The following is a 23,931-nucleotide window of genomic DNA, read 5'->3' on the forward strand; positions in this document are numbered from 1 at the left end:
ATCAACCCATCCAAAATCTGCTTCCCATACCTGTTGGATAGAGGCACAATCCCAGAGGGCATGGAGGACAGATTCAGACTGACTTTTGCATTGTTGACATGAGCTTTCTGCTATAATTTTTGGCTGCATTAAGTTTTCTCTCATTGGCAAAGCATTTGAACAAGCTTTCCATGTGAAATGCTTTATTTTTCCAGGTACATCAGCTCTCCACACTTGCTTCCAGAAGGCGTGAGTCATTTTTGAGTTTGAGGTTGAAGCCACTTCTTTATTATCTTCAGCACACAACCACTTATACCCCATGCTTACTGTGAGGACCCGAGGACCTAAGAACCCTAGGACCCGAAGAAAGGAGGGCCAACATTTAGTATGCAAGATGAGGTCTCTCCGGGTGTGCCCGAAGATGAAGTGGCGTGGACGATAACTACATAAAGGACGTGTTACAAATATCTGGGTGTAGTAGGCTGAGTTGGAAGGTTGCATTAAATGCTCGGCAACAACCATTCTGGCCGCATTAATTAGCAAGCATCACCTCTATCCGTCGCATTAATGTGGACATGACCTGAACAGTGTGGAACGCAAAGTAGAATCTTGCTCCATTGCCGACGGACAAGTGTCATGGGGAAGGGACCGCAGATTGCAAGGTGTAAGGCTACGATGAAAGCAGAAAACAATATAAATAGGAATGAAGAGACTACGAAAAGAGGACTTTTTTGTTGTTGAACCCTCTCTACCAAATTTATTGTATAAGGATCTTTGATCAATAAACGAAGAAGAGGAAGTTAAACAAGTTTGTGAATTCTCAGGTCCTTACACTTACTGAATAGGACCCATCTCTACTCTCTGGCCAATATAGGATGTCAGGTTGATTGATCAGTCCTAGAGGAATGGACTTTATTTGCTTTGCTTCAAAAGGCAAGAAGTTATTGTCAATGATGTAGGAGTTCCATCCATATGTGTGTGGATCAATTAGAGCCGAGAGAGTTGCTGATCTTAGTGTAAGTGATGGAGGTGATACCACTCGGCCTTGTGACTTCCCAGGCAGCCAATTTGACCCATAAATATTTATTTGAGAGCCATCACCAATTCTCCACTTGGCACCCATTAGGATGAGCTTTCTTGCATTTAAAATGCTTCTCCATGCAAATGACCCCGATTTTGCTTTTGCTTCAAACACACTGCTATTAGGAAAATATTTGGCTTTAACCACTTTATAGAAAAGTGAATTTGTGTCATGCACTAGCCTCCACACTTGTTTGGCTAGCATAGCTTCATTGAATTTGCAAAGATCTTTGAACCCCATGCCTCCATCCACCTTAAGTTTACATAAAGTCTCCCATTTTTTCCAATGTATTTTTCTCCGATCACCCCTTTGCCCCAACCAAAATTTGCGGATCATCACTTCAATGTCTCTACAAAGGCCAACTGGCAAGCGAAAGCGACTCATTGCGAAGTTGGGTATTGCTTGCACCACCACTTTGAGGAGGACTTCCTTGCCGGCTTATGACAATAATTTTTCTTTCCACCCTTGGATTTTTCCCCACACCCTCTCTTTAATAAAGTTCAGGCTGGCACTTCTATTTCTTCCCACCATTGCCGGAAGCCCTAAATATTTTTCATATTCCTTAATCTCCGGGACCCCAAGAAAATTTTTTATGTCATCTTTTGTTGTCATGGGCACAGCTTTGCTAAAGAAAAGAATGGTCTTTTCCTTGTTGATACGCTGCCCGGAAGCTTTCTCATATAAGTCCAAAATTTCCTGGATGGCTCTTATATCACGTATCTGGGCACGACAAAATAGTAGACTATCATCAGCAAAAAATAAGTGGGAGATTTTTGGACCGTACCGGCATAGAAAGTACCCCCTAATTTTGTCTTCATGCACAACTTGTTGGATGAGAGCATTTAGACCTTCAGAGCAAAGCAAAAAGAGATATGGAGATAAATGATCGCCTTGTCTGAGGCCTCTTGATGGGACAATATTCCCTTTTGGTTCGCCATTCACCAGGATGGAATAAGTGACCGAGCTGATGCATTCAGAAATCAAATTCACCCATCTTCCATTGGAGCCCATTTTTTCCATCAGTTGTAGGAGGAAAGGCCACTCCACTCTGTCAAAATCCTTGCTCATATCAAGTTTAAGCGCCATAGAGCCCATTTTTCCTGATTTCCTTGTTTTCATGTGGTGAAGTGTCTCGAATGCAACTAATATATTATCTGAAATTGCTTTGTCAGATTGGAAAGTACTTTGAGATTCAGATATAATGTCAGGTAATATGGCTTTTAGGTGATTTGCTAAGACTTTTGAAATAAGCTTGTACACAATATTACACAAGGCTATAGGCCTAAATTCAGTTACATATTCAAGATTTTTCACTTTTGGAATAAGAGTGAGATAGGTGTGATTTATACCTACCGGAATATGAGTTGAATTGAGGCAGGAGAGCACGACGGCTGTAACATCACTTCCAATATCCTTCCAGTAATGTTGGAAAAAAATGGGGGCATCCCATCAGGACCTGGGGCTTTTAGCGATGCCATTTGAGATAGAGCTAAGTCTACCTCATCCCTTGTAAACTCACGCCCAAGGAGGGTGTTCATCTCTTCAGTAACACACCGCTGCACTTTCTGCAATATTGTGTCAATTTCACATGGATTTGATGTGGTGAATAATCCCGTGTAATATTCTACCAATAGGGCAGCAACCTTCTCGTCCCCACAACACATCTCCCCACTTGAATTTCGAAGACCATGAATGTTATTGCGACGAAATCTGTGAGATGCTCTACTGTGAAAATAGCTAGTATTTTTATCCCCTGATTTTATCCAGTGAGATTGTGACCTTTGGTGCCAAAGTTTTTCCTCCGCCACCAACAACCCATTTATATCGTGCTTCAACTGTTGTACCTGGACAAAAAATTTTCCTTGAGCCGCCACCTTCTTTGCTTGTTTCAGTCGCCTTTTCTTCTCAGCTAATTGTCTTGTGATATTGCCAAAATTTTGCTTGCTCCAACATTGCAGACTTGATTGACATTTGTTAATTTTTCCAGCAACATTTGTCATAGGAAAAGACCCAAAGTTTTGCCTCCAAGCCGTGTGGACTGTTTCATGACAGCTCTCATCATCCAGCCAAACTTGTTCAAATCTCCATGGGCGTTGCTTGTTACCTGGAATGCCCATGGGGTGAATTATGATGGGTTTATGGTCTGAGGTAGCACACTCAAGAGTAAGCACTTTTGATGCCGGAAATAGATTCAGCCAATCTTGTGTAGCTACTGCCCTATCAAGCCTCTCCCAAATTGTATTGCTGTTCTGATAGTGTTTGTACCAAGTGTACTTATTTCCCACATAGCCCATGTCAGTGAATCCACAGTCATCAAGAACATCTCTGAAGTCCTGCATTTGCCTATTTGGTCGTGGTCTGCCACCTGATTTTTCATGAGATTTTAGAATCTCGTTAAAGTCACCAACACATATCCAAGGGAGGGATGATTTTTGATGAAGCCATCGTATTTTATTCCATGATTTCATATGGTTCTGGGTCTCAGGGAAACCGTAAAAACTTGTAAACCTCCAGCTATTTTCCTTTCCTTTGTTTATGACAACATCAATGTCGTTCAGAAAGGAATTTTCCACCGATAATTCGACATCTTTTTTCCAAAACAAAGCAAGTCCCCGGCCTCTTGTAACTCGAGAAACTCCAAAAGTATCACCAAACCGCAAATTATTATGTAATTCAAGTAGCCTAGCTTCATCCAGCCATGTTTCGGCTAAAAACATGACTGCGGGATCTTGTGCCCGGACTATGTCACCGAGCTCCTGAATTGTCTGTGGGTTCCCAAGCCCACGACAATTCCAACAAAGTAGACTCATTGTTCATGGCGGGGCTAGGATGCAGCCACTGCCAATTCAAATTCTGATTCATGGGAGAGCAGTCTTTTTTTGTTTGGTTGATCAAGATCATCTTCTGTTGTGGGGGTGCGTTTATGTGGAAGAGTGTTTGATTGTGGTAGGTTTGTTTCTTGTGGTGTTCGTGGGATTCTTTTCCAGGTTTTTGGGGCGTTATTTGGGGTACACAGGTTGGCATCAGGTTTAGGGAGGGGAGCGTGATAAGGCACGTGATCACTAGAATTTAAGGGTTGGCTAAAGTCCACATTTAAGTCAACTTCTGTTACCTTAGTTTCCGCGGCAATTACTCCAGGATCAATGCATGCGTGGCTATCAAATAGCATTAACTCCTGATCAATTTCAAGCAACGTATCAGTAAATGATTTGCCCAATCTGTTTGTATCATTATTCCCTTGTAACGTAGAAACGTTTTGGGTGTCATTAATGCTAGAATGAGGCTCCGTTTGTGTGGTGGCAGAATTTTGAGTCACTAGAGTAGGGACCAACGGAGTTGCAGTCGGCAAGACTCCTTGATTTTTTGCTTTCTGACCTCTCTCTTTCTTCAGAGCTTTATAGTATCCTGGGACTTTTATCACTGTCTTTCGAGGCATGACGAGACAAGAAGCTCGAATCCATGGACCATATTCCCTATCTTCGAGAGACAAGGAGCCATTGCTTTCAATCCATCTGTCACAGTCTTTGTCAACATGATCTAGGCAGCCACACCAATAACAGAGGATTGGCAATCTTTCATATTTGAAGTTAACCCAGCCCGTTGTACCATTCTCTAGAGATATTTTTCGCCCACAACACAGAGGGATAGTAACGTCCACCGTTGTTTTTACACGGAAGTAATGACCACCATCCATCTCAGAGAGTTTTGTGTCCTTAAACACTTCACCCACTGCACTGCAGAGCTCCTCAGCAACTCCCATGTTTAAGAAGGGTAATGGGATATCATGTACCTGAACCCACATTGGAACTTTGTTGAAATTGAGTTCACTAATTGGGGTTGCATTGTCATAGTGACATAGAACAACTAGGTGCTTATCAAAGCTCCAAGGTTGGAGTGATAATATCTTTTCTGCCTCCTCTTTATTGTCGAAAACAAAGAAGAGAATGTGATTTCCTACTGTACGAACCTCAAAGCCATTTTTGGAGCGCCACAATGGGTTAAAGGTCCGAATGACTGCTTCTGTGTTGAGTGCTCGCTTTGTGAAAAATTTTGCAGCCAGAATTGTTTCACCATTAGATCTGTCTTTTGTCAATTTTAGTGTACCATCCTCTCTTTCATTCAGTGACAGGTTACTCCAGTGTTTCATTATCTCTTCCATAGGTTGAAGACACTCGTGTTTCCCAAACCCTCGAAGAAAAAACCCAACAATACCCTACGATAAACAGTGTTTATCCAGGGACAAACAACCTTACTTGAAGGGACAGCAAATTCTACAATGAAAGAGAAGCTTCGGATTTTCCAAAACTTTTCTTACCAGAGAGAAACTTATTTGAATTATGATTTCTCTTAGAATGTTAAGGGTCCTTTTGCATCTTTGGGGGTACAATTTTATTTCACATTTTATTTCAACTATGAATTTGTTAGAATATTAAGGATTTTTTTTTATATAAAAAAAAAATTAAAGATCTATTCTTAAGATGGTGAGATAGGATCAAACCGGCATAAGAGAAAGGGCACGTGGGCACCATTGGGTTGTGAGTTGTGGCTTCTATAGTTCTATATATAGCCAACTATTTAAGCTGGGAAATTACTTTCTGTTTTTTTTTAAGCACTTATGTTTATTTATAAGAGTAATACTTAGGTACTCCCGGAGCATGAAGAATGGTGCTCCCTCCTCTCACATTCATGGTGGGGTCCGCTCATTAAATTCATGGTAGGGTCCACCATGAATGTGAGAGGAGGGAGCACCATTTCACTATACTCCGGGAGTACCTAAGAATTTTCCTATTTATAATCTATATAAAAGCAAAGATGTTTGACTATTTAAGCTTGGCAATTTGCTTTCATAATATGGTGAAATATAAGCTTTTGAGGCATTACAATTTTAAATGCCATTATTCTAATATAAATTTTTAATTAAATTTAAAGTATATTCTATATTTAAACCTTTTACTATAATCTTAATACATTATCTTTTGATTAAATGCTAGAATATAGGCCTTGTGCGTGAGTGTGGTTTTTTTTTAATATAAAAAAGAGGTTACATGTACAAACACAATTACAATAATACCTAATGATAGAAAATATAATTTCTTATACATAAAAAATTATAATAAATGCCTATTAATAATTAATAACAACCATAATTATCAAATTTTACATTTAAACAAAAATTAAAAAAAAAATTATGTTAAAATTTCTCGGCATGAGTTACCAACTAGTAGTATATAAAAAAAATTGAAGACATTTGATTTTTAGTTAAATTGATAAAAAAAAAATTCCATCTAAGTTTTTTATGCCCCTCAATTTTACATTTCATTATATATATATATATATATATATATATGTGTGTGTGTGTGTGTGTGTGTGTGTGTGTGTGTGGGGGGGGGGGGTAAAAATTCCTAAACAAACATTTGGGCTTTGGGCCTGGTTGGCTGGTACCAGTTTGTTTTTTATCAGGGCTTCTAGGCCCACAAGTCAATCTGCACTGTAAAGGTCCAAGGAGCTGTCCGAGGAGGAATGTCTCCTCGGACAGGCCCGGCGATGACCCTGAGACTTGCTAAACAGGTTAAAGGCAGAATTCTGGAAAAAAAACTGATGGGTAAGAGGGTGATCCAAGCACCCTCTAAAAGCGAGGATGTGAGAGAAATATCTAAGGAAAAGTCTGCTACCATCACATTAAAGACCCTGCATCTACCTCCCTGGTCACATTAATGGGGAAATGACCTCTGAACAGTAGAATTCAGTCTCCCTGCTATTATTTGAAGAGTTTAAGGTGACGGTGGATGTGACAAGTATCTAGGGAGAAGATTTGTATGACACATGGATGAACTAGTGAAGGAGAAGTATATAATGAAACAAGAGAGGAAAGAGAGGGGGATCGACACTTTCTACTGAGAAAAAACAGGAATTAAGAGTTGTAAACTTTGGCATAGAAAGAGAATATATATATATATATATATACAAATAGTCCTCGGCTTACGTCCGAGGAGTTCTCTTTGTTGTATTCGTTCACCATTTGCATATATTGTGGCACTTTAGTCTGTTAATCAAACTTCCAACATTCCGAACCTAGATTTCAAATCCATACTCTACAAATCTTATTGCATAAGGCTCATTGGGCCTGAGCCCAACACATGTTTTTGGGTCCAGGTACAATTGTGCACTTACAATATATATATATATATATATATATATATATATATATATATATATAATTTTCTTTAAATAGTAGAATCGACAACTCCATATAATATATACAACAATCACAATAAGGAGAAATTTTTATTTACACCGAGAGGACTACTGATGTGGTCCTCCCTGACCAATGAGATGATGTCATTTATGCAAATATATATGTGAACTTCCTAATCAGCACAAGGAATAAAAAATAAAAATTTCCAAATGATGTCACATTTGCATAAATAACTACATTTTAATGGTTAGCGAGGTTAGGGAGGACCATGTCAGTAGTTCTCCTGGTGGACCTAATAATTTCTCCACAATAAGATCCTATTAATAATTACCATAATTATCAATTTCATATTTAAAGTAAAAAAAAAATGAAAGAAATAAAAAATTATATTCTATTAAACTTTCAACCAACTAATCTTTCTAAAAATTGAAGAAACTCACACATTTTTTCTCTCTTTATCTCACTTAAAAAAAAAAAAAAATTCTTGCATCATTTATGAAAAATAAATAAATCTTTTCATTTTTGTACCCAGCATCTCTCTCTCTCAAAATAAGTTATGCAACAAGTTTTTTTTTTTTTTTTACAAGATAAAATTTCTACTCTAACCTAATCTAAGTGTATATATGTGTGAAGCTCCCTCTTGGAGACTTAAACCCTGGCCCTTGGCCCCTCATATTTCACAAATACTTATACTTGTGGAGTGATAGCCGCACCAAGGGTGCGCGGTGGTAGTTATGCAACAAGTTACTATCAAACTACACATATTTTCTCTAAAAACATTTTTTTTAGAGAGTTTCAACTTATTTTCTATCAAACTACACATATTTTCTCTCTTACTCTTAAACTTCTTCTTATGGATCCCATTTAAGAGAAATCAATTTATTTTACTTTTATAACATGCATTATATACAACTAATTGGTGTAATTTGATTTTAAGTGAATTCGGCTTTATTTGTGAAGATTTAAGCTATTAAAAGTGATTTTATTGTTAAGTAAAACTACGATAATGTGGCTTTGGAAAATTACATTCTATTTTTATTCGCTTTAAATTTTATTTTATAATGTTCATATTATAATCTTATATTATAAATAGAAGTCCTAGACTGGGTTACACTTGCGGGTTCAAGAGTTGCCTAGTTTGAGTCATGCGTTTCGTAAAAATGATGTGTCATGACGTGGATAGCCCTAATGCACCCATGGGTGCCCCACGCCATGAGTTTTGTGGGTTCAAGTGAGCTGGGTCAATGATCACACATATGAAACCCTTTTTTATTCATAAAAAATAAATGATATCTTCTATTATACTATTTATGATTTAGATTTATTCTAATAAAAAATTTTAATAGAAGTTTTATTAAAAGAAAAAGAATTCAAATTGACATACTACAATATATAAAAAATGATTAAATTATCCTTGAAGTTGATACCTTATGTCTCAAATCTGTAAATCTATTGCTGTTAAGGGTTTATTTTGAGAAAACTTATTAAAGAACTACGAATGCTTTTCTAGGGAAATCATGTGTTTATACTTTAAAGGCTTCTGTCTAAGAAGCAACAATACTATCCCAAATAGATTTTGAAAAGCAGTCAATGATAATCTTTTCAAAACTAATGTATATATGGACAGCAGTGAATGGACTCAAAGTTTAGTGAATTATTTTAAAGAATCAAACTTATCCCCTTTTTTTTTTTATTAATTTCCACGGCAACTTTCTGTATTTTTCTTCAATCATACCATGCCAATACCATTATATAATCTTTTTAAATGGCGGCAAACACTGTACACACTAACTTTTTTATATCAAAATTCCTACACATGCTATATGCAACTTTTTACAAAAAGTCCCTCTTGGACCAAAACCTAATTAATTTGGCCCCCTAAATTATAGGTCTTCTCCTTCTTCTTCTTTTCTTTGATTTTACTTTGTTAAAAAATTATGATACATTGAACACAATGCCTCTAAGGACTAGGTCAGTCAATGCAAATTTACACTAGTCATTTTCGTGGTTTCTATTTGGGGAGTACTTTTGCTATTTGGGCATCAGAATGAGGAAACCCTTCCCTTTCGGGAAACTAAATTCCAAGTAGTGTGGGTAAGTGTCCAAGGAATTTTAATCATCTGAGTAACCTCACAATCGGACGGTTGGGATTCAATGAAATGGTCAATGATCATATCTTAATCACAGCTAATCCTGCACACCCACGTCGCAATTTCTAATGGGCTAATTTTTTTTTAATTAATCTTGGTTTATTTTAATTAAACCCAATAGTTGACTCCTAACCCTCAAGTTGAGGCTGAGGTGGCAGCATGAGGGCCCTGTTTCAATCGGTCCAACATGTTGGGCATGAAAGGGGCAGACACGTGTCGTGATGTAGTTGGATTCAAAGTCTAGAAGTTAGGTGAGAGAATTAATATTAGAGAATTAGGCAGGTCAACTTAATTTGTATTGAGATCCGATCGGTGCTTTAAGACTTTGTGGGAAATCAAATCTTCACCAAAACAGTTTATTTCTATGTATTTTGGATCATAGTGAAGTGATTGACTGTTTCTTTTTTTTGTTACCTAACTTTGAGATGTGACCAAGATGAGGCCAACACCATAATGGGAATTGATTTTACTTTTTAATTTTGGATCCATCTTTCTCTCATACGTGTCCCTTTTACAACCACATTGTTAATTTTTTTTTCTACTGATCTTTGGGGGGACAATTTGCCACGATTTCTTGATTTAATCTTATAGAGTTTGACTTACATGAAAGAAATTTTAATTTTTCTGAGGACCTAGTTATGGCAATGAACTTTTATTTGAAATAATCCCCATCATGTGTGTCTACAACTCTACATACACATATATAATGTAAATCTTCATTTTCTAATACTAAAGTAAGTAATAATTCATCAAAATATTGGATTCAAAATTTTCAACTTTGATATATATGTTTACTAGATAATTTTTGAAAAAACTTATGATCTTGTAAGCCCTATGGAATATACAAAAGAATATTAGGCATTGACAAAAAAAAAATCTTAAAAAAAAAAACTTACTATCTTTTATCATAGTTATGTTTGATCATCTTTCATAGAATACTATTCGTTTATAATCATTTATGTATCAAAATTCCTCAAAAAGATTATTTTCAATATAGATTAACAAATTGTCTATCAAAGTAAAAAAAAAATGAAACCAATGAAGTCTTTAAAATCAAGAATGATCTAAAAATTGATAACATATAAAAGCAAAACCTACTATTAAATTGAAATCAAGGAGAAAAAATGGCACCTTCTATAATCTACAAGCCAATCGGGCAACCTCTATTTGTACAGACCAAACCTTTAAAAAGTTTAATAATTATATATATGTCATAAAAAAATTTGAGGGCAAATAGACTATGGCCCTACAACGTTGTATGTATTGGTTGATTTAAAATGCTTGAAAAGTCTGTTTTTTATTTTAATGGAGTATTAGAGTTTACCATGGTTTATTTCTCCTTTACAAATTAATGCAAACTCAAACATTTGTGCATAAAATTTGTGGTCGCAGAATGAAAAGCTTCATTTTTTAGTTATTTTTTCTCTTTTAAAAATAAAAATGACATTAAGTCTAAAACAAACTATTAGAGAAGATATACCACAAATATTACCAAAATAAATATAGATTACAATTTACAAAACAACGAGAGTCCATCCTAATAAAATCATGCACCTTCTTGCTTTGATTCTTAAGTACGATTATTTGTCTCACTCTCCCTTGAATGATAAACACGTGACAAATGTGGGGACTTGCCTCATTAATTAGTTTTCTTTATATGACAAATCCTGTGACGATCATTTGTGCAAGTTGGAATGTAATCCAATTTCCTTGTTAATAAAAAATTGAAATTATTATTTGAATCTCTAAATTGAATATTTCTTGGCGGTAACCATGCGAGGATGCTTATTAAAAATATATTAACATACTAAAAACCAACATGTTGGAATATTCCAATTAGTTACAAAGTGTCAAACAAAATGGGTGTGAGACACAATAATATCAGGATAAGATCATTGACTATTCATATATATATATATATATATATATATGTACATATGCTTGTTTGTTTGTGTGTGTCTATATATATATATATATATATATATATATATATATATATATATATATATTATTTTCAGACAAACAATCAAACAAGCACTCAGATCCTACAAAATCATATACAAGGTAAGCTACCAAACAGCCGCCTGCCGAAATTTATGCAAATAAGAACATGTCATTGTTCTCATGTATTCCACATAATTATAGTATTTCTTAAAAAACTTAACAAGTTTTCAAAAGTCTTGTAGTTTACTAACATTGTGTGTGTGTATATATATATTCTTCTTTATATAAAAAATTATTGTTTAAATCTTCCCTCCTCACTTCTGGTAATAATTTAAATTATTAAAAAAAATTAAAATACTTAATTTATCAAAATATTAAAAAATTTCATTAAAAAAATCTACATGTACAGTAAGTTTGATGTTGAATTGCTTCATTTGTTTTTATTTTATTTAGTAATTAATATGACTTGATATTGACAATTCTTGCAATCAATCAATTTAATATATAATCGAACGTTGGAAGTTGTAACCAACTAGTTAAGGATAAGGGATATTCCTAATTCAAGCAATTAGTGCCGATGTCTTCTTTGGCTTATTCTAAATTAAACATCAATGAATCCTTTTTATAAATGCCATTCAACCGGGCATTATCACAAGAAGTTAGTTCTTTCATCCTACTGCATTAATATAATGGAAGAAATACGTGGTTGATTTAAAAGGCAGAAGATTTCTTATACTTATTTTCTTTAATATACGTTTTAAGTGGGAAAGGAAATTCGAAGTTCGAACACCAAATTTTTCGATTTGGAAATATAAAAAATTATTACACTATTTGATGTAAAACTTATTTTTTTTTTGAAAACGATGTAAAACGAAGACTCACTTTACTTCAAACATTCTCTATAGTATCACCTTGATTCTCCTCTCCTAATATATAATAAAAAGTAAAAACAGTTAATGATTCACTAAAATGCACAAAAATAAAATAATAATCTAATTTTGCCCAAACTCTCCTATTATATGATGAAGATCATTAATATTTCGCTAAAAAATAATGTAGAAAAATAAAATGATAAAATAACCATTAACATTTCACTAAAGTTCATTCTCAAAAAAAAAAAAAAGCCATTTCACTAAAGTTTAGATCTAAATGTATTTATGCAATGATAAATAACTTTTTTCCTATATAGAGGAAGAGGAGGAAGAAAGATCAAAACTTTGTAATTCTAAAAGATTGTCAAAATTTACATATTAATTACTCAACTCCTACCATTGTCAACATCATCCACTGCTAATTCAACCCGCATGGAGTGGATACTGGATAGCGAAACCTATAGAGTATTAGGGTTTATATTTTATAGCATGTTATATATATATATATATATGAATGTTGACTTGTAAATCACTCTAGCAGTTTCATTGGACAACTTCTATGAACATTGAAGAACAAAATATTAGTTGTGGCAGGAGATATATGTCCACAGTCACCATCAGTCCTTCTGTCCTTCACAAATATGTATCAATATATATACTTCTACAATCGCTAAGCCACGTAAGAGTTGGCGCAATTTCTCCTATAAAACTTGTGGGGGATTAGTTAAAACTTAAAAGTACTATATACAAGACTGTGTCTTTAATTTACGCCACACAAAATTTTTTTAAGGGATTTGTAATTGAAAAGCAGTCAATTACAATAAATAACACGTGAGTCAATTGAAAATACTGCCTCATGAAAGAAGGTTATTGGTCAACTTCTTTCTCTACTCTCCTTCGAATCATATCCACTTTTGTTTTCTTTTATAGAATCGAATCAAATCCCCATTATAAGACCAAAAAAATAAAGGTTATATATATCATTTGTGAAAAAAGAAATCAAGGTCTAAGACAGACAGGATCAATTTGAAAGTTGAAACATTTAAAAAAAAAAAAAAAAAAAACCAAAGTTGAGAGCAATATTAGTATAAATATGCCCTCTTTCTAATAACAAAAAGAAATTTATATTACAATATAAATATAATAATATGGCAGTTAATATAGATGATTAGGAGTTTGTGAAATGTTTAATCCCACATTGAAAATGAGAGAGACTTATATTGTTTTTAAATGTTATGATTAATGGGCTAAAATGTATTGAAACAAATATTGGGTTAAATTCATGCCCAAGACAGAGGAGGCACTGTGTTGTGTTGTGCAGCTTTGACTCTCTTCTTCAGAGCAACAAGTACTAGACCTAAAATTATGGATGATACAAAATGGTGAATTATGTACACTATATATATATATATATATATATATATATATATATATATATATATATATATATTTATATATATATATATATATATTAAATTGTTATCTTTGAAATACAATTTTGTAGTTTTGAATTGCATTTAGTCTTGACTCTTGATGATGAATTGACATGAAATTCCTTTTCACATTTGTAGATTGGAAATATCTTTATGTTATTGTAAAAGACATTATTTGCATTGATTAATTTACGTAATTTGGGAGGTTTAACTTGTGGTATTGCATTCCTTGTAGTGCTTTATGTATATAATACATTTTTGCGGTTCAATTCAAACCCTACCTCCCTCACTCTCACAATTTACCTATCTCCAAAATACAAATTTTATTTGGGCATTTTATTATAGTATTCACCGCAAAACTTTATCATGGTTTTAGAAAGTCAATTATAGTTGGAAATAGATGAACAAGATAATACTTATTTCCTTCATACAATATCCTAAGTGTGAGTTTGAATTAGGCTTTTTTTTTTTTAAAAAAAAAAAACTTATTTGTTTATGTACAGTTTAATTTTTTAAGTACTAAATATAATCTTACCTACTTTTAACGAATGAGCAAATAAATTTTTTTTTTTTTTAAACTAATCAAACCGCACAATTTTCATCAACTTAGGAGATACTTTGATCCCATCAGTCTTACAGAAACCATATGTTTCTGGGTACATAGAATATTGAATTTGAATTTAGTTTATTTTATCAATCAAAAAACTAATATTATTATTAATTAGCTGAAGATTGCCCCTGCTCCAGCAAAATCCTGGTTGTCTGATTGTGTCTGGTGTGAAAGTTTGAATGGCACATTTTTTTATCCAAAAATCAGGAGTGATCTATTTACTTGTCTCTATGTGTGGATTTTTTTTTTTGTTCTCTTCCAAAATTCTTCATTTTGTTGTTTATATAACATCATGCATAGACCCACAAAAGATGTCTTGCATGAGGTCTTTTTTTTTATCATTCAGTTCAACTAATTGAGGCATGATGGCATATGAATTTAGTTTTATATATATTGAAAATTTGCTCCAATCTGTGTAGTAGCATTTGCTTTAAAAATCCATATTTTATCCTCACTTAGAATTTTAATAACATGACTACCTTAATCTCAGGTGGATTGAGATCATTTTTCTAATAATTGTCGTGGGACAGAAAACATTTTGGTTGAAGAAGGTAACTATTTGAAAGAGATTGCAAACATCAGCCATTGGTATGCCTAATTAGACCAATAAATTTGGAACCCAACACCTAACCTAGATATCCCAAAAAGTGAATGGCCTGTATATTTACCTACTTGCTGTAAAAGGAGGCTAAAATAATGCAATTTCTTATTTCATACCCTTTTGTTTTGCATGTATAATTGAAATGGGTTCACAGTGCTGTTCAAAGCACAAATCACTTATGACTCACCTTTCTACCTAAACGTTTCATATGTTTCGATATTAACATTTTCTAAAAAATGTGTCATTTTCAAATTTTTTTTTTTGAAAAACTAACTAATTTTTTCTATATTTAGTAGCGACTTTAAAAATGAATTGGAATACTATCTCTTAGTTTTCCTTATTTAACTTGACGTGAAATAGAAATGTTTTCCGAAAAATTTGAGTATAAAAAAACTTCCAAAAAATAAGCCATACTTTTAATCAAGCTTTCAGTTGATTATAGATAATTTTCCTTTGACTTATTTTTTTGATACTACGAAATACAAGAAAATGTGAAAAATTATCTTCACATAGGGTTTTTCATCAAAATAAACGAAAAAATGTATAATTTTTATTCTGAGTTCTTTTAATACGTAAAAATATTTGAAAATATTCACAAAGAACATTTGAGAGGATCAAGTAATTGTGAAAATAAAAATTCTGAATAAATATGTTCAGATTACTTAAAGGAGAGCAATAATTGCAAGAATTTCCTAAATTCTTAAGTTTCCTCAATTTCAAAGAAAGTTTCAACAGATGGCCATTGTCAAAGGGGAATAGGCTATGTAACAACACTGAGACTGAATTCATCATCATGCTCTGCTCTAATGAATTATGAATATTGCTGTACAGAGCCCAAATTATTGCTATAAGAAATCAAATCAGCACACTCATGACGTGTTTGAGAAAAGTTTCTTTTTTAATGTTTCTGAGGCGTTCAGACAGCCCTTAGGCCCCTTACGCTACTCCGGCTCTTAAAAAAGGAAAATTCTTAGGTACTTTCAGAGTATAGTAAAATAATGCTCCCTCCTCTCACATTCATGATAGACCCTACCATGAATTTAATGAACAGACCCCACTATAAATGTGAGAGGAGGGAACACCATTCTCCGTGTTCCAAGAGTACCTAAGAATTACTCCTTAAAAAAGATGGACGACCCTCTCCCTTGGTTCTATTTAAGAGTATCATTCAATTCTCTTTTCCATTGTATTTTAATAAAATCAATCATCTTGATTAAATTTCTAGTTTCAAAAAAATAGTGGATTTTAGTTGGCTTAGTTGACAAAATTTTTTGTCGTCGAATAAAAGATTTGGCATTCGATTTTCGTCTACACAAAAAATCAATTGATGTCTTGGTTTGGTGATAAAAAGCAATTATTAGGCGTAGATGCCGTTAACACTGTCTATAAATAAAATAAAAAATTAAAAAAATCACCAAATATAGTGCGTGCCAATTCTTATGCACCAAAGTAAAAATGCCATGTGATGTGAGGACTATATATCAGGTAGGGCTAACCCCATTAAGGCTGTTCCAGCCCAAATTTTTGGCAGGTTGAGCCAGACCTAATTTGACTAGGTTTAATCATGCCCAATGTGTTCAAATCTAAATTGGGCTTTTTTTTTATTTTTATTCTACGTTTAAAGTTTAGGTAAATTAGACCCAGATTATTAACTGAAAAAGACATAAAAGTGATATTAAATAATTCATCTAGGCAGGCTAGCTCATTCAAAAAAGATTACCTTCCATGTTTTGCTAGAAAGGTGAAGCCCACCATGGCGCATAGAAGAAAGAATGATCCTACACACTACCTTCTAATACTGCTCTTCCATACCATTGCTACAAGAGCTCAAATAAATGCTAGTGACTTATCTCCTAATCCTCACCTAATTGGATTAAAAAGCAGACTATAGTTCCTGTTTCTACATTATGTGTTCTTTGAACCTTAAGCATGCAAATAGTTATGCAGGTACATGCTTAAAATTGGAGAAAAATCTGGTTTTTGAGATTATCATGTGGAGTTTAATTGACTAATGATAATTACCTTCCATGTTTTGCTAGAAAGGTGAAGCCCACCATGGCGCATAGAAGAAAGAATGATCCTACACACTACCTTATAATACTGCTCTTCCATACCATTGCTACAAGAGCTCAAATAAATGCTAGTGACTTATCTCCTAATCCTCACCTAATTGGATTAAAAAGCAGATTATAGTTCCTGTTTCTACATTATGTTCTTTGAACCTTAAGCATGCAAATAGTCATGCAGGTACATGCTTAAAATTGGTGAAAAATCTGGTTTTTGAGATTATCATGTGGAGTTTAATTGACTAATGATAATTAGTATTCACCACCAAACAAACACATTAGGTTCGATTGCATTGAATACTAAAATGAGAGCCTTTGGGTAAAAACTTTGAAATACATGTGTCAAAAAAGTACATAGAATCCACTTATGGTTTTCCAAATAGAACACCCTTAAATTTTGAATGCAACACTTAGTCATATTCATGAAAATAAACGTTGAGTTGCTCATGTGATGGCACATATATGCATTTAGATTTTCAAGTTATATTTCATGTAAAACAATATCACGTCTCATATTTGTGGGTTTTGTACTATACTTAAAAATCTCATTGTTAAAATGTCACACAATTAACAATTTACATATAAAACAATATCTCTAAGAGTTAAGTTTTACGCTCAAAACTTAAAAGTGGTTACATGTTTTCAAGGAAACCACATATTGATGTTGTCATTTTTCCCAAACATTAATATATATAAAGAAAACAATAACATTGACTTAAGATTAGGTTGTCCTTCTCAGTTCTCATTTGCTTTCTTTTTCTTCTCTTCCTTTTTTTCAAGTAGTTCTAGAGGCTCTCACAAAAGGAGAGTGCCTTACATGTGGGTCCCACCATGAAAATCACACCTTTTGTGAGAGTTTGAAGCTTTGGTCCCTTTGGAACAACCCAAATTTTTTCTCCTGATCAAAAATAGGTAATAGACTCAGTTCTAGCAAAGACCCTATACACTCTTATAATGTCACATTCTCGCTTTATAATGTCACATTTTCAATGCTAAAGACAAAAACCCATATAGCCTATTGCTGTGCCCTCGGGAAATTGGGAACGAATAGTTAGTTATGACGACCGTTATTACCCGCCTAAATACAAACCTGGTAGCCCCTCTTTGTTTCCGAGGCAAAGCAATACGGTTGCTTTTTCCACTGCCTTTCTCAAAGCTCAATCTCTCTTCTTTGTCTACCAATTCAGCAACCAAAACTGTAAACCCAAATAACTTTGCCTTCAAAAAGGAGCAAAGAGTTATGTCCCTTTTCAAGCGGTGTTACACCATGAAAGATTTGAAGCAAGTCCATGCCCACATAATCCTAACTGGCCTTTACCAAAACCTCTATGTCATTGGCAAAATCATTGTGTTTTGTGCGGTTTCAGAGCATGGAAATATGGATTATGCGGTTTTAGTTTTCGGTAAAATCGAAAACCCAGATGGGTTTCTTTGGAATACAATGATTAGGGGGTTTGTGAAGACTAATCAGCCAGAAAAAGCTTTTGAGTTCTATAAGAGAATGCAAGAGAAAGGAGAGGTGGCAGACAATTTCACATTCTCTTTTTTGCTCAAGTTTTGTGGGCAATTGGGGTCAGTTATGTTGGGGAAACAGATACATTGTGATACTATGAAACATGGCTTGGAGTCTCATGTCTTTGTGAGGAATACATTGATTCATATGTATGGTATGTTTAAGGATATCGGAACTGCACGCCAACTGTTTGAAGAAATACCCAGCCCAGATTTAGTGGCTTGGAACACTATTCTTGATTGTAATGTCAACTGTGGGAAGTGCAGGGAAGCACTTGACCTGTTCTTGTTGATGCAGCGGAGTGGCATGGAGCCTGATGAGGCTACATTGGTTGTGACCCTCTCAGCGTGTTCAGCATTAGGTGCGTTAGATTTGGGGAGGTGGGTTCATTCCTGCATTAATCATACTAGCCTTGGTGACGTTGTATCGGTGTGTAATTCACTAATTGATATGTATGCGAAGTGTGGAGCAGTTGAAGATGCGTACAAGACATTTAAAAAGATGAAAGGGAAGAACCTAGTGTCATGGAACACTATGATTCTAGGGCTTGCAACGCATGGGCATACAAATGAGGCACTGGCAATTTTCTTAAAAATGTTAGAAGAAAAGCTTGTGAAACCAAATGATGTTACTTTCTTGGGAGTTCTGTGCGCTTGTAGCCATGGAGGTATGGTAGATGATGGGAAAAGATATTTTAGTGTTATGATCAAAGACTACCACATCCAACCAACAATAAAGCATTATGGATGCTTGGTGGATATAATGGGACGCGCCGGGTTTGTGGACGAGGCTTACCAGTTGATTAGTAGCATGCCAATGGAATGCAATGCCATTGTCTGGAGGACATTGTTGGCTGCATGTCGGGTGCATGGAAATGTTGAGCTTGGGGAGAAGGTCAGGAGCCATCTATTGGAATTAGAACCAGATCATAGCAATGATTTTGTTCTCCTTGCAAACATGTATGCTAGTGTAGGTCAATGGAGTAAAATGACCAGAGTGCGAAAAGCAATGCAAGATAGAAGAGTTCAGAAACCAGCGCCTGGTAATAGCTTCATTGGCATTCAAGGCAGTAGGAGGTTAAAGATGGAGACTGAAGATGGTGGCAAACATACAAGAAAATGTACTGCTCAAGTTCATTAATATGAGAAAGATGGTTTTCTTACTTTACACTATCGTCCATTTGGCATACTACTAGATTCTTTGTAGTGTAGACGTACCTTCCAAGGTAAAATGGGCTCACAAACTGTATTACGAAGTCCGGATAAAGTTACAAATTTATATCATAAACTTTATTTCAACACAAGTGGGGATAAAAACCAATTCTCTTGTCCTTTACAAAGGATTAGCTGAAATTAGTTTTCACCTATACATGCACCGTTCAAACCTAGGAGATTTTCTTTTGTTTCTTGATTTTCCATTCTTGGATTTCTTTATCTACCCTTGCTTTCACAGTTGAATGGAACCCTGGATATGGTTCATATCCAAAAATTGACTGAAGAGCCTGCAAACCAAAAAGAACAGCATATTCAAATCATTTTTAAGATGAGGAAAAATATACCCATAGACTTAATTGAGGATTATAAATAGTTACCTCAAGCAATACAAAGAAAGGAGCCATTAGGAAGGCTTGAAGAAGGTTGTCCAGAAGAGCTGGCGCTCGTCTCTACAAACAAAGATAAATTTGTGAAATGTTCAACATGCTAGGAATTAACAAGCAATGCATCATGCTCAAGAAGGGTAATTACCTCAAACACCCCATGGCCAATAAACTGTCCAGTCCAACATATCAACTGAGCTGCTAGTACAACCTGCATAATTGATGTTAAAGACATTTAAAACTCAGTAGGTCTGACAAGTGACAGTGCATGAAGAAATTGTCAAAAAAGTTAAGGTACTTTAATAGTCCTATTTTCCATGGGTGAATTTTAGTAGTAAAGATTTCAAAATCACAACTGACGGGTAAAAAATTTCACACCAACTGGTCCTGCTACTGACTTGATCAATTCTCATGATCTAAAAACTGAATCAATCTCAAGGGAAAGAAGTAACCAGGATCTTCAGCACATTGGCATCAAATTCCAAACGGGAAAAAGAAAAGAGAAAAAAGGGCCACAACTCACAAGGAGGCACTTGAAGATTCATCCTGGGGTTTTGTCTTCCAAATTTTTTAAGAAACAAAAATCTGGCTTTTAGCCATAATGCAGGTTAAGTGTCTAAAAAAAAATTGTGGGGACATTTTCTCTTGAGAATTGAGACTGAAAAGGATGTTTTGGTCAACCATGGACCCTGGTCACCAGCTTTGTAGGATTGTAGCAGAGGCAAAACATACCAAGACACATAAATTTTTCTCCAATTATTATATTGTGTGAGGTATTTGGCCATACACAACTGCAGTTTAAATATGATACCATATCAAATGGATTAAATGGCACTTCCCTACTTGTTCTCATGGAAAGAAGGAAAAAATTGCTCCATAGTTTGTTACATGTTTGTTTATTTCTAGTTTTGAACTTCAAGTTCTGATTGAGAAACCCCTTTTTGTTTGTTTGTTTTGTTTTTGTCTCTTTTAGACACACTTCATCTTAGTGTTCTCTGGATGTTTTTAATTATTGAACCATTTTTTTTTCATTAGAATTTTTTCTCCAAAATCAAAATTGTAACATACATTTATTTCAAAGGTATTTAGTTATGTACACAAAACAAACAACTAAGATAACCCAGATGAGCCTCAGGATGTGACTAAGGAACCCCTAAGTCCTAACTGGTTCCCACTATTTTGTCTTGAATTGGGAATGACATCCAGAGAATATCAAATGCATAGGGTGTAATACACACAATTCTTGTTTTTCCCAAAAAATTTAAAAGAAACCTTGCTAGCTAATCAAGCAGTTCAAGATTGGCCACTTGTTTATTAATACCACATTCAAACAGCTATAAGATGATTTCACTGACATACTCATGCTCTACAGTATTTTCCAATGACTACCTTAAACCCTTGTATATTTTTGACATAGCCTCCAAACAAACAGCAATGTTTTAATATTCAGTACTGCAACATTAAAAATAATAACAATATCTTGGAAAGCAAAGAGAACTTTTCCTGAGGGGAGCAGAGGAAGGAAAGAAAAAGAGATGAATAGATGTGCAAATCCAAAATTCAAGAACAACTCAATGGCGGCACCAGCCTAATAATGAAAAAGTTAGGATCTATAAGGTCTCCTGTTGATATTGCTTATATGTTTTAATAGAAAATACCTAACCTATGAGCATGAAACCAAGCATTTTATCTTACACAAGACTGCAAAACTTATTTATGAAACAAATCAGCCATAAAAGTGCAGCTATAAGACAGATATGATATCCATGTCAATGTAAATATAGGATATATGGCAATATGCAATAAGCCTATAGCAAGCTTAACTAGGATGTTCTACAGACAACAAGACAAGAAAGAGAATTTCTATCAGAAAGGATGAAACAAAAATTGAACATGAACTTATTACCTGTGTTTCTATGTTACTATAAGAGAATGAAAAAACACCAATATGCTTACTGTAACTCTACTGTTTGTCTTTAGCACTCTGTCTTTAGCATTGACTCTTTAATTGATAAGATTAATGTACTGAATTCAGATTAATGTGCAACTGTTTGTAAAGAAACGTAATAAACAAGGGACATACCATTTCTACTAGCAATTACATAAAGCAAATGAAGAATAAAATTGACTTGGGGTTTGGGGAGATGGAGGGGTGACGACAAGGGAGAGAGGGAAGGGAAAGTTTGACATCTAGTGGCAAATTTTGAGAAGCCATCACCACAACTAATCCTAATGAGTTTTAAGGATTCTGCAAAGGGATTGTAGCTTGCTCTCCAATCATAAACTATTAAGCTTAAAAGGCTTTCTGAAACTAAAAACACAGTCATTTCCATGGAGATCCCAAATAAGGACAAACAAGCAATGAGTTGCAAACAAAAGCAAGATCTACATCATATTAGAGCAGCACCTTCCCACAATAAAATAATTCATGACAGCTAAAAATTGAAAGAAAAAAAGACATTCTGTTGAGTATGCTTCAAACAAAACAAAACAAAGATGGAGACTATTTCAAAGCAATATTGGGTCCTTTCTGCAAGATTTAATGCAGAGTCAACGGTACAAGTCATGAGTTGCCCGTTCATAGAAACTGAGACACTGACTTAAAGAGGACACCTAGTTGTCTTCTTAGCCAAACACAGCTCTGAGCACAAAAAATCCAGTCCAGCAGTAGATATAAATATAAATAGAAAAGACAAACAACTGATACAACAAACAAACATAATCCAGAACTAGAACAAACAGAACCCACCTGAAATTAATTAGGCTCAGTTTGGATGCCAAGAAAACCAGACAAAAATTGAAATTTTAAATTCTTTTAATATCATATTCAATTGTATTCTGGTTTCCTCCATCATATTCTATTGTATCCTGGTTTCCTCAACTAAGTCAATTAGTCAAACAATATCCCCCACCCCCAACCACCCAAAAAAAGGCGAAAAATTTACCATCAATAGAACTATATTTTCTTTCTTTTCCACATTTTCTCAGCGACCAAACAGAACATAAAGGCATATAAAGTCCAAAAAACAAACCTGATAACGAATATACAGAAACCCATTACCTTCCAGGCCAGAGAGTACCCAAGACGATTAGCAAGCAAGCTAGCTCCAACCCAACAGAGAAAACACAGCAAAGCAGCCAAAGACCCAGCTCTCTTATCAAAAGCCACATAGAAGAGGCCATAGATGAAAGCCAACAAGAACCCAAAATTCAAAACCAATAACCCAGATGGGAAAAGCCCAATCTGAAAGGAAGGAGTGTAGAGAGCTGGGGTGAAGTACAAAAAGACAAGGGAAGTGAAGAAGATTGGCCAAACAAAGAGAATGTGTATCACAATATTGATTGGGTTGCTATGGTGTGCCCCATAGAAAGCAAAGTGCCTCTCAAGATCAAACAATTCGGTTCTACCCATGATGTCTTATGTTTTTCTTTCCTCGGAAAAGAGATTGGTTTTGGCTTTGATGAGAATTGGATATGGGGGAAAATATTTTCTGGGAAAGTTCGTGAGAAAAGAAAGATGGGGTACGAGGTTGGTATGTTATTATTATTATACAGATAAAGAGAGAAGGATAAGAAGTTGGAACTGTTCGAAAACCACGAGAGCCAAAACAGCAGCTAGGAAGTTTCCACCTTTTTATTTTTTGAAACTCACGTTACTTCGTATTTCCTTGACATTTGACAACACAAAAGTTTCTTTCTTTTCACTGTTTCTTTTATTTTATTTTTTATTTCCTAGAAAATGTTTAATCAATGGGCAGTGGCGGAGCCAGGATTTCAACTCGGGGCAAGATTAAATGACATTTCGATACTCATTATTATGATCATGTTTCTTCATAAGCTCAATTAACTACATGTGTGTGTATATATTTCATATCATTAAAATAAAGAA

At 34.6% G+C, this 23,931-nt stretch overlaps 3 protein-coding genes across 3 annotated transcripts; 1 reads left to right on the forward strand and 2 right to left on the reverse strand.

Moving 5' to 3' along the window:
* Positions 1–799: 799 nt before the first annotated feature.
* On the reverse strand, positions 800–1,444 carry LOC142632809 (putative mitochondrial protein AtMg00310). The gene has a single exon (XM_075807142.1). The coding sequence runs from the start codon at positions 1,442–1,444 to the stop codon at positions 800–802; it is 645 nt and encodes a 214-aa protein (XP_075663257.1).
* A 16,414-nt stretch (positions 1,445–17,858) lies between these two features.
* Positions 17,859–19,585, forward strand: LOC142631444 (pentatricopeptide repeat-containing protein At5g66520-like). Its single transcript, XM_075805618.1, has one exon. It carries the CDS (start codon positions 17,990–17,992, stop codon positions 19,583–19,585), a length of 1,596 nt encoding a protein of 531 aa, XP_075661733.1. The 5' UTR covers positions 17,859–17,989.
* Positions 19,586–19,663: 78 nt separating this feature from the next.
* Positions 19,664–23,647, reverse strand: LOC142631445 (2-hydroxy-palmitic acid dioxygenase mpo1). Its single transcript, XM_075805619.1, has 4 exons — positions 23,104–23,647; positions 20,191–20,253; positions 20,037–20,108; positions 19,664–19,946 (listed from the first exon to the last, which is right to left on the reverse strand). The coding sequence occupies exons 1-4, from the start codon at positions 23,452–23,454 to the stop codon at positions 19,830–19,832; spliced, it is 603 nt and encodes a 200-aa protein (XP_075661734.1). The 5' UTR covers positions 23,455–23,647; the 3' UTR covers positions 19,664–19,829.
* Positions 23,648–23,931: the final 284 nt, after the last annotated feature.

This window comes from Castanea sativa, chromosome 4 (genome assembly GCF_040712315.1).
Source record: "Castanea sativa cultivar Marrone di Chiusa Pesio chromosome 4, ASM4071231v1".
Classification (NCBI taxonomy): domain Eukaryota; kingdom Viridiplantae; phylum Streptophyta; class Magnoliopsida; order Fagales; family Fagaceae; genus Castanea; species Castanea sativa.